Source organism: Phycodurus eques, chromosome 21 (genome assembly GCF_024500275.1).
Source record: "Phycodurus eques isolate BA_2022a chromosome 21, UOR_Pequ_1.1, whole genome shotgun sequence".
NCBI classification, from domain to species: Eukaryota; Metazoa; Chordata; class Actinopteri; order Syngnathiformes; family Syngnathidae; genus Phycodurus; species Phycodurus eques.
Genome location: NC_084545.1, coordinates 13,239,620 through 13,249,265, shown reverse-complemented (window position 1 = coordinate 13,249,265; position 9,646 = coordinate 13,239,620). Strand labels below are relative to the sequence as shown.

General features: G+C 42.7%; 1 protein-coding gene across 5 annotated transcripts; it reads left to right on the top strand.

The window, feature by feature from the left end:
- Positions 1–4,449: 4,449 nt before the first annotated feature.
- On the top strand, positions 4,450–9,585 carry LOC133396797 (uncharacterized). Of its 5 annotated transcripts, none has more exons than XM_061667016.1 (5): positions 4,450–4,690; positions 5,895–5,990; positions 6,201–6,287; positions 6,501–6,620; positions 8,374–9,585. In XM_061667016.1, the coding sequence occupies exons 1-5, from the start codon at positions 4,688–4,690 to the stop codon at positions 8,542–8,544; spliced, it is 477 nt and encodes a 158-aa protein (XP_061523000.1). In that variant the 5' UTR covers positions 4,450–4,687; the 3' UTR covers positions 8,545–9,585. The 5 variants fall into 5 exon arrangements, with proteins under 5 accessions (XP_061523000.1, XP_061522999.1, XP_061522996.1 ...); XM_061667015.1 differs by having other exon boundaries at positions 5,862–5,990; XM_061667012.1 differs by lacking the exon at positions 4,450–4,690 and adding an exon at positions 4,760–5,560 and having other exon boundaries at positions 5,862–5,990.
- Positions 9,586–9,646: the final 61 nt, after the last annotated feature.

The following is a 9,646-nucleotide window of genomic DNA, read 5'->3' as shown; positions in this document are numbered from 1 at the left end:
GGTGTCTTCAAAGGGTGAGTGGTTTTACTTTACTTAAGTTTCATCCCGTTCGTGGACTTCAGCTCAGCGTTCAGCACCATCATCCCTGAACTCCTTTCCTCCAAGCTTCTCCAACTCAGCGTGTCGCCTGCCATCTGCCAGTGGATTTACAGCTTCCTGAGCAGCATCAGCACCGGGGCACCCCAAGGTTGTGTCCTCTCTCCGCTGCTCTTCTCTCTCTACACGAACGACTGGACCTCAATGCACAAGGCTGTGAAACTCCTGACGTTTGCAGATGACTGTAGAGATGATCGTGGACTTCGGGAGGCATCCTTCGCCACACCTGCCCCTCACGCTGTCCAGCTGCCTTGTGTCAACCGTCGAGACCTCCAAGTTCCTGCGAATTACAGTCTCTCAGGACCTGAAGTGTGCGATCAACATCAACTCCGTCCTCAAAAAGGCCCAGCAGGGGACGCACTACTAGTCACTTTAAACTGCGTACATTCCTTGAAGTCTCAGCGCCCTTTGCACAATGGTTATTGCACCGGACTATTGCTATATTAGCCATTCAAACAGTTGTAATTGCTAGAGGACTCTGCATCTTTTTGCACAATTGTCACACACAAAAAAAATATGATTATACAGTGATGACATCCTCCACATTAGGTCGTGGTGCTATCAATGGGCCAATGACGAGGTTATTAAATGTTGCTGTAAATCTGGAGACAGGTGTGGATCCGGGAACTATTTTGACATTTTTGTATTATTTGTAACGTGAACAGCACATGAGCTCGCAGTTGTTTATTTTTGAATTTTTTTAATCTTACTTTTTTTTTTATAAGTAGTGTTTTTATTCGATGAGAAAAGTAATAGCTCAACCAATTGGGTTCTCAATCCCTGTAGGGCTGCAGTCATTTCCTGTGTGTCTGTCTGACTTCCTCTTCCTGTCTGCTCTCTCTAGTCCTGAGCATGGCTGGCATATAGCATTTTCATTGGTCTGTCAGCAGGCAAGGGTGTAGTTGCGTGCGAGGAGGCAGGGAGACATGTTCCCCCCACTTTCTCACTCTGTCCACCCCACACTTCTACAGCCATTAAAAAGAGCTCAATTCCTCTTCGACATGCTATAACGTGCTTTTACGTGCTGCCCTTGAACACAGCAGTCACCAGGCAGATGACCAATCACACAGACAAATGAGACAGATGTATACTTAACAAACTTTTTCATGCTAATCAATCTGCAAAAGGCAAAAAAAAACAAAACAATGCAGGTTGCGTCGAACTGTTACATGTGGGTAATGCAACCAATTTATGACAAATCAAGAGATAGCAAATGTTAAGCGATCATCTTAGTGAGTCAGTCATTACTGTCATACAGTAAATATCACCAACAGCTCTTTCAGACACAAATGTATGAGCATTTTAATACATACTAGGTGTAATGAAGTAAAACATAATCTGTGCGGCAGCTATGGCTCGCTTATTTTTTGTAATTTTTTTTTTTTTTTTTTTTTTGCTTGTGCCAAAAACAATAGCACCAGTACTGTGAGTCAGAGCCCTGCCACTAAAACTAATACAGTATTGGTACGTACATTATGTTAGCTTGCTTGCTAGTTACAATATCTTTATGCTTAGTTTCTGCCTCGGAATGTGTGCTCACTGCTTTTAGTATACTAAATATAAAGAGCACTTGTGCTTTACAAGTATATATTTTTTATAGCCTCGTGTTCACAGACACTTATTCTTGTTACGAAAACTATATACAGTATTTGGGAATTATTGAGCCTAGTCTCACATGTTGAGGTTTTGGATTGTCCGATTTAAAATTGGGATCTGTTGCCTGCTCTGTTTTGGGACTGTTTGATTTTAAAACATGACAGAAAATAGGGGAAAAAAATGTTGCTCAGTTTTCCTCAGTCTAAGTTCACGTCCGTGAATGTCTTGTTTCGCTTCAAACACAAAGAAAGACAATTTGCCTGCTTTCATAGAAGACTAAGGAAGTCAGAGAGCATTCACATTTAAGAGGCTGAAATCAGAGGACTTTGGCTGTTTAAAATAATATTTTGAAATGGTTAGCACATCTGCCTCATAATTCTGGAGACCCAGGTTCAAATCCGGACCCGCCTGTGTGGAGTTTGCATGTTCTCCCCGTGCCTGCGAGGGTTTACTCCGCCTACTCTGGTTGTTGCGCCCTGCGATTGGCCGGCGACCAGTTCAGTAGTGATTCCCAACCAGTGTGCCGTGGGAAATTATCAAGTTTTAGTTACAAATTTAAATAGTAAAAATTTAGCTATTTATGCCAGTGAGGCATAGTGACAGACAGAACAAGTAAATGCTCTTCTATTAGAAGGCAGGAAGTACATACAGTAATTAATGTATCCACTTTTTGTGACATTTTGTTTGTTGGGGTGCCGTGAGATTTTGCAAATCTCTGTTGGAAATCACTGCTCTAGAGTCAGGTGGGATGGGCTCCAGCACGCCCGCAACCCCTCGTGAGGATAAGCGGATTGGAAAACGGACGGATGGATTTTGAAATGGTTCGAAACCTTTTGACCTTCTTTCCATTTGGGGCCGAATAAGCTTGCTGGGGAAAATGAAGTTTTACAGATGGTTTTTTTCTGTAGAGTGGTGCCATTTAATTATCTGGCTACTAATGCTTTACCGTCAGTGTTTTTTTTTTTACCTCAACCGGAGTTTGACAGTTTGGTGATGTAGTTCTTTGACTACTATGGAGAGGAGCACTTGAATGCGAGAGGATGATCATTTCTTCATAAAAGTTGTCTCACTCCAGAACAATTTGTCCAGTTGACACCCCCCCCCCCCAACCTCTCCCTCGACCCTACCCCCCGACGATTGTTTGTCAAAGCTTGTAAAACCATTGCACGACGTGAGTCCTCTCTTTGAGAGAAAAATCAAATGTACTGTACTTCCTTAAATGGGTGCACCTTCGCTGGGGTTGGGCAATTGCTGCCACGTTTAATTGATTTTTTTTTTTCTGAAGAGTCGTAAATACTCTGCTTTGCAGTGCAGGGGGACAAAATCCCGTTTCTCCGATCGTGAAAATGCAGCATGCAGATCGATCACCGCTTTAAACCCCGACAAAGACAGATGGCCCTCCCCGCCGCCGCCGCCGCAGCTACAGTCACCGATGCACTTTTAGGCATTTCATGAACGGGACAAACAAAGTATTAGATATTAAGTTGTTGTTTTTTGTTTTTTTTTACCATTATATGCACATTCATAAGATATCTATTATGATTATTCTGGATTAAACATTGTGAACTGAAAGGTTTTTGTTCAGACAGACACAGAGTCAAAAGAGCAAAGCAAAAGCAAAGCAAATGTATTTCTAGAGCGCATTTGATACACAAGGTAACTCGGTGTGCTTTACATGATCGGAACCATTTAAAAAAAAAAAAAAAAAAAAAAAAAAAAAAAAATCAAGAGAAAAAATAAAAAGCAGCTGAAAAACATTCAAAATCATAGCGAACAAATCAAATTAAAAACAATGTACATTTAAAAGAGTAAATGTTCTAAAAAGCATGAGAAAGAGTTTTTAACCCGGACTTAAAGACGTTAAAGACTTCAATTCTATTGGCATGTTTGATTTGGACTTTGCGCGTCGTTATCTGATCTGACACGACAGAGCTCAGAGTCCTACTGTGCTTATATTCCGTGAGGGTGTCTTTCATGTATTCAGGACCGAAACCATTTCGTGATTTATAGAACAGTGGCAGAACTTTAAAGTCTATTCTCAAGCTATCTGGGAGCTAGTGTAGAGTGATACGTTTCCTTTCCTAATAAACTGTTCATCATAATCTATCTGCCGCCGCCTGCTCTTGGGTCCAGCTCCTCTCCATACGTGACATTCTGATCTTTTTATTCCGGTAAGAACCTGAGCTGCAGCTGTTTAGTTCTCTTTTGGGGAGTCCAGTCAGAAGACCATTACAATAGTCAAGCATGGGATAAAAGCATGGATGAGCGTCTCTTGGGTCTGCTTGGCACATGCAAGCCTTCATTGTGACTATGTTCTTCAGCTGGTGGAAGGCTGTTTTGGTGATTCGTTTTATATGACTGTTGAAAGTCAGGTTGGGAGTCTATCAAATACGTTTTGTGTCCTTGGAGAGGCATTTTGAACCAGTCAAAGCCGTTGCTATCGCTCGTGAGCGAGCTTCGCCTGCTCTCATGACAGTCAACCCGATGAAGCGAAAGACCAGCGCTGAAAAGGGATCCGGATCTAATTGTAAGTCTGTCAATGTGCTTTGTAAACTTCAAATGGTGCTGTTCATTGAGTGCCTTCTCAATGGAAGAATCGGGCAAACAAAACACACAAAAGGGCCGCTAACACATGCCAACCTGACTGACTCCAGGCTCGTGACTCACCTTAGTCTGCCGTGCCTCGAGGTACATCAACACGTTTATGGTTCACTCTTTTGGTTTAAGCCAAAAACATTCAACCGTTAGGCGCGTATAAACGTTGGCAACGCCCCTCGATTGAAATACGAGCACAAGGTGGAAGCTGTGGCCACGGACGGGAAAATCACAAGCGCGCCGTTGGACGGGCGAGGAATTCAAACACAGGCGAGTGGCCACGCGCCGTGCAGCCACCGCGTGGGAGCCCCCACTGGAGGAGGAGGAGGCACGCCGGCATCTGCACGCGGCATTACTCACGCCACAATACGCCGCGGCGGAGATGAAGGAAGAATGACCAATGGTAAGTCGCGAAGGCGAAGGAGACTGCGACTCACCGAGGCCGAGTGGCTCCCAAAGTTCGGGAGAAGAAGCCGAACTTCCCGTGCCGCTTCCGTCGCCTCCGGTGCGACCGAGTGATCCTCGAAAGTCGTTCTTGTTCTTCTAGAACTTCCCATTTGCCAGTCAGAAGGAACGGGAAATTACATCGGCACTCTAGGGGAAAAGGTGGAAGGTTTGCAGTACGAGTGCTGTTTTGGATCCGATTTCTTTTTTCTTTTTTTTTGCACCATGCGCGTTAGCCTGCTTCAATTCATCACGATTCATCGTGTCTGTATTACGCAAGACTGGAATATTTTAGAAGTGTCTAAACGCGTGTTTCTCTGTGGGTTGGTGCACTTACTGGCTGAGGTACACCTGCACAAAATAGTGAGCGGATCCCCCCCAAAAAAAAAACACTTTTTTTTTTGACACTGTCACAGTTTAAGAATGATTATTATTGTGGTTGCGGTTTTCAGGGATGTACAAACTGCGCTGTAGACAACTGAGAGGTTTCTGTATTGGGCTAATAGCACCATAAAACATATATATATTTTTTTTTTATTTTTTATTTTTTTTAAATCACTATAACCACATTGTTAAATGCATACAAGTCTCTACAACACAGACAATAAAAACTGCCTAATAGTCTTGTAAGATGTTTACAACTGGGCATTATCCATGTAAATACAGACTTGTCGCATGCCTTCTGTATCACCACCGTATAGCTGTGATTGTTTCACAAGTGTCATTGGGTGTTAAGTGTGCTAAACATCTGCCTCACAGCTCTGAGGACGCGGGTTCAAATCCGGCTGAGTTTCCATGTTCTCCTCGTGCTCGTGTGGATTTTCTCCAGGTTACTCCCGTTTCCTCCCACATTCCAAAAACATGCGTGGTAGGTCGACTGACAACTCTAAATTGGCCGTCGGTGCGAATGGTTGCTTGTTTATTATGTGCCCTGGCGACCAATTCAGGGTGGACCCCATTTCTGGTACAGGAGCAATAAGTGGCACGGAAAACAGATAGATGGATGCAACCGCTTAAAAGCTGGGCAAGAACACCAAACCTTACTGGGGGGGAAAAAAGAGGTTTCTGATACCAGATGTAAAGCAGTTTAGGCTGGCTTGATAAAAATGTCTTCTTGTATCTCCCGCAAGCATCTTCTGCACATCATTCTCCTGCTTCTTCAGCTTCTACCTCTGGCCTCGAGCTGCAGCAGCCGACGGTCTCTCGCAGAACTCGGACATGATTACAGCCCGGTCGTGGAAACGGATCTCAACAACGCAGTGAGTAAGAACTTGCGCACAAGACTCGCGCACAACATTCGACGACCATAAAAAAGACAGTTAAAGGCAAAGGACATGAATCATGCAGACGGAGACAGAAAGAATACATGTTCATAATACAGCGGTACCTTGACTCACAGCTATGAAACATTTTAGCAACACATTTAAGTGTTCAATTAACATGCACGCTTTTCTTGTTTTCATAATAAGAAAGGAAGAATCGCTACCCTGCTGCGAAACACGTCTTGTACTGAGGACACACAAAGTGTGCGAAGCTGTACGACAAGAAACAACACAGTGAGTCGCAGCTGTTGAGTAGCAGCCACTTTAAATGCACATTCAATAGTAGTTTCATCCGAACTTTGCATTCAACCAAAAAAGGTGACGTACTGTATCTTGGAGGAGTACTTCGGGGTGCGTTGTTCTGTAGTTAGCATCCTAAATCGAGATAATCCTGACTTGGATTTCTATTCATGTTACGAACTCCTCTCCTGTGTTTCTGTTCTGCAGGATTTTGTCAGCACATTACACAATTTAACCTGCCAAATGAAGACTATAAAACCTTCCCTCACAAAGCAACTGGTCAGCTCGGTCCTCGACTCAATAGAATGCTTTTGCTCGGTGAAATCGGTAAGTCCGAATGCACTTCATCTATATGTATTTTATACACATAAATGTATCAAATGCATACACACGGAAGTAGAAATGAAAGTAAGTCTACAAAAAAATTACAAGAAAGTAAAGTTGCAGTGTTACAAAAGTCGAAACGTTAAAAGAATTGTCTGAGTTGTTACACGAAAAACTCAATGTTACAAAAATGAAGTGGCAATATTACAAGACTAAATGTTACTGAGCTTTCAACGATAAAGTACAATCGTTCCGGGAATAAAGTGCTGAGGGAACAGTTAAGAAACAGTTACAAGAAAAAAAAAAAAGAGTGGATAGTTTGTTACTGGTAGATGAAAATATGATTTAGCATGCACAATGCGATATATCAAACCTGGGAAAAATTACGGCGGCTGATTTTGCATCTGAAAGCCAGGCGCAAACTGGCACGATGACTGCGGTTATTGTTACGAAGAGGCGGCATAGGTAAAATGAGAGGTGACTGAGAGAAATCTTTACATACATGTATATATATTTTGACATGCCAGAACCAAAAATGTAGAATTCATATTGTCAATTCAACAACGTGATTTTGGAGCTTCGGAATGATCCAAGGGCTGACCTGGGCCCTGGTACACACATCAGGATTTTTCAAATCTTAAAATTGACTGCATGTTCTCCCCGTGCCTGCGTGGGTTTTCTCCGGGTACTCCGGTTTCCTCCCACATCATGCAAGGTAGGTTAATTGACAACTCTAAATTGCCCGTAGGTGTGAATGTGAGTGCGAATGGTTGTTTGTTTGTATTTGCCCTGCGATTGGCTGGCAACCAGTTCAGGGTGTACCCCGCCGCCTCCTGCCCGACGATAGCTGGGATAGGCTCCAGCACTCCCGCGATCCTAGTGAGGAGAAGCGGCTCAGAAAATGGTTGGATGGATGGATGCCTTGTTCCTGTGTCGGGCGCTTCTTGATTGGCTACATTCTGTGATCTGTTCCACATCATAATTTACGGAGTCATGAATCGGTTTTCCCATTTCGGACACTATAATTGGGACACATCCACTCGTAACACACATTAGACCGAAGGATAATTTTATAAGACAAAATATAGTCTGGCGTTTGACGTCCTGGGTTGGGAAGCGGCAAAATCGGGACAAAAATAGCCCTATTGTGTTGCCGGCCTTAAAGTCAGTCACAAGAAGGAGTCATGCGATATCACCGATGACAAAATTACTTTGAACTCTGCATTTGCTTGCATCAGTGCCATTTCAGCACACTGTGGAAGTTGGTGATGGCCTCTCCTAGACCGTTTATTCGAGAGTTCTTTGAATCGATAGTACACAGAACGGAGCGATACATCCAATTGCCGTCCAACGCGGACGAGTTAAATCAAACAAACCAGCTTTATTCCGATGTATTTTCTGTCTGTAACCCAGTAATCTTTGTTTGTCTCTTCCCCTGACACTTCTAATTCCGTCACTTCAAACTTAATTTCGAGCTTGCGGTGCGCCACCAAATTTTCAAAAATGGCTGGGACATGGGCCAAGGAAGAATTTTGTTATGTATTAACTTTGCGAAGCGGGTCAATTTTGCCATGTGTAGATTTGTACCGTACTGAGTGGTATTCTATTTAACACGTACCAACCCTGACATTAGGCCAAAATAGTTTTTGTTGTCATACTGTCTGTATGAAAGGGGTGCCTCAACGATTCATTGAATTTGATGATTCGAGTGAAATCTAAGGTCTCAAGAAGCATATTGTGTTTGTCTGTTCTCTAGAGTGAAGAACACAAAGCCAAGTCAAAGAGGACGACAGCAATGACACCAAATCACAAGCAGCAGAGAAAAATCAGCAGGGAGACCCAAAAACTTTGCAAAGTTAATGCAATCTTATCTAGCATGACCAAGTGCTATGAGATCCTGAATTCACTGTTAGGGGACACCCGATAGCAGCACACCGCTTGGGTTATTTTAACACCAGCAAATTCTTTCGTACTCCATGATTGGGTTACAAAAGAGGAAGCTCCCACTTCATTTAAGCTACCCTGGCAAGTGACCTTTCTTTGGCTCGTGTATGACAAATGACTCTTTAGCTACGCTTTACACAGCCAACACAATGGGAAGTGCAAAGGCCAAGTGATTGAGTTTATGATTCAAAACGGTTCCGTTTTGAACACCCGCGAACTTGCTCTGCAAAGTGTGACTATACATTCCCATATACTGAAGTGCACAGTAAAAAGAAGTGTAACAGTGACATAAGGGCAACTACTATTCAAGCTTATTTTAGGGTTTACACTCATCTATCACTGCTCGAGAAGTGAAAATAAATGTGCTCGTGCCGCTTTATTTTCAATTTAAATCCACACAACCAGCCCTGGTTTGTAATCAGATGGATTGGCACCCATTTTACATTAGAAAAATCTCCCACCAAACAAAAATGTACTCCCAAATTGACTTACTCAGTGTGAAATTTGGTGCTATTTAATCTCACACAAAACTGCTATGCTTGCAATAAACTATGACTTAATCTATTATATGAATCACAACAGGTAGATACACGTGTATTGTACCGTCTCCCATTTAATGGAAGAGTTTAATTTCTGGAAGAGCATTTAATTGCTCTGCCTGTCATGACACTTCACTTGCATGGATAGATAAAGCTATATTTGCAATTACACATGAAGTGAAATTGGATAATTCTCTGCAGCATCCCTGATGATCTCTCACTGCATACTAGTGCCACGGGCACCCTGGTCATAAATCTGGATGAGATGACACAGCAGATCACTCGCTGTGTATGACTGATGTGTTAAAAGCCAATGTTGCAATAGATGGCTGAGTTCAAACACACACACCTAAATCTGTTCAAGGTCAGCACCAAGAAGTTCTCATTGTTCAATTGCCACATACTGTATGTTGCGAGAGCTAAACTTGACATTTGTTGGTTTATGTACAAGACACCCATATTAGCATTTGACGTATATAACCCATTTGTATTGAAAATATATTTATAACAAAAACAGCAAAGGTGTTGTTGTACTTTTGATTCTTG

Coding starts and splice junctions, on each gene's coding strand:
- LOC133396797 (XM_061667012.1), top strand. CDS start 5,363: ATGTTTACAACTGGGCATTATCCATGTAAATACAGACTTGTCGCATGC. Junction 6,288..6,500: donor GTACGACAAGAAACAACACA/GTGAGTCGCAGC, acceptor TCTGTTCTGCAG/GATTTTGTCAGCACATTACA. Junction 6,621..8,373: donor GCTTTTGCTCGGTGAAATCG/GTAAGTCCGAAT, acceptor TCTGTTCTCTAG/AGTGAAGAACACAAAGCCAA.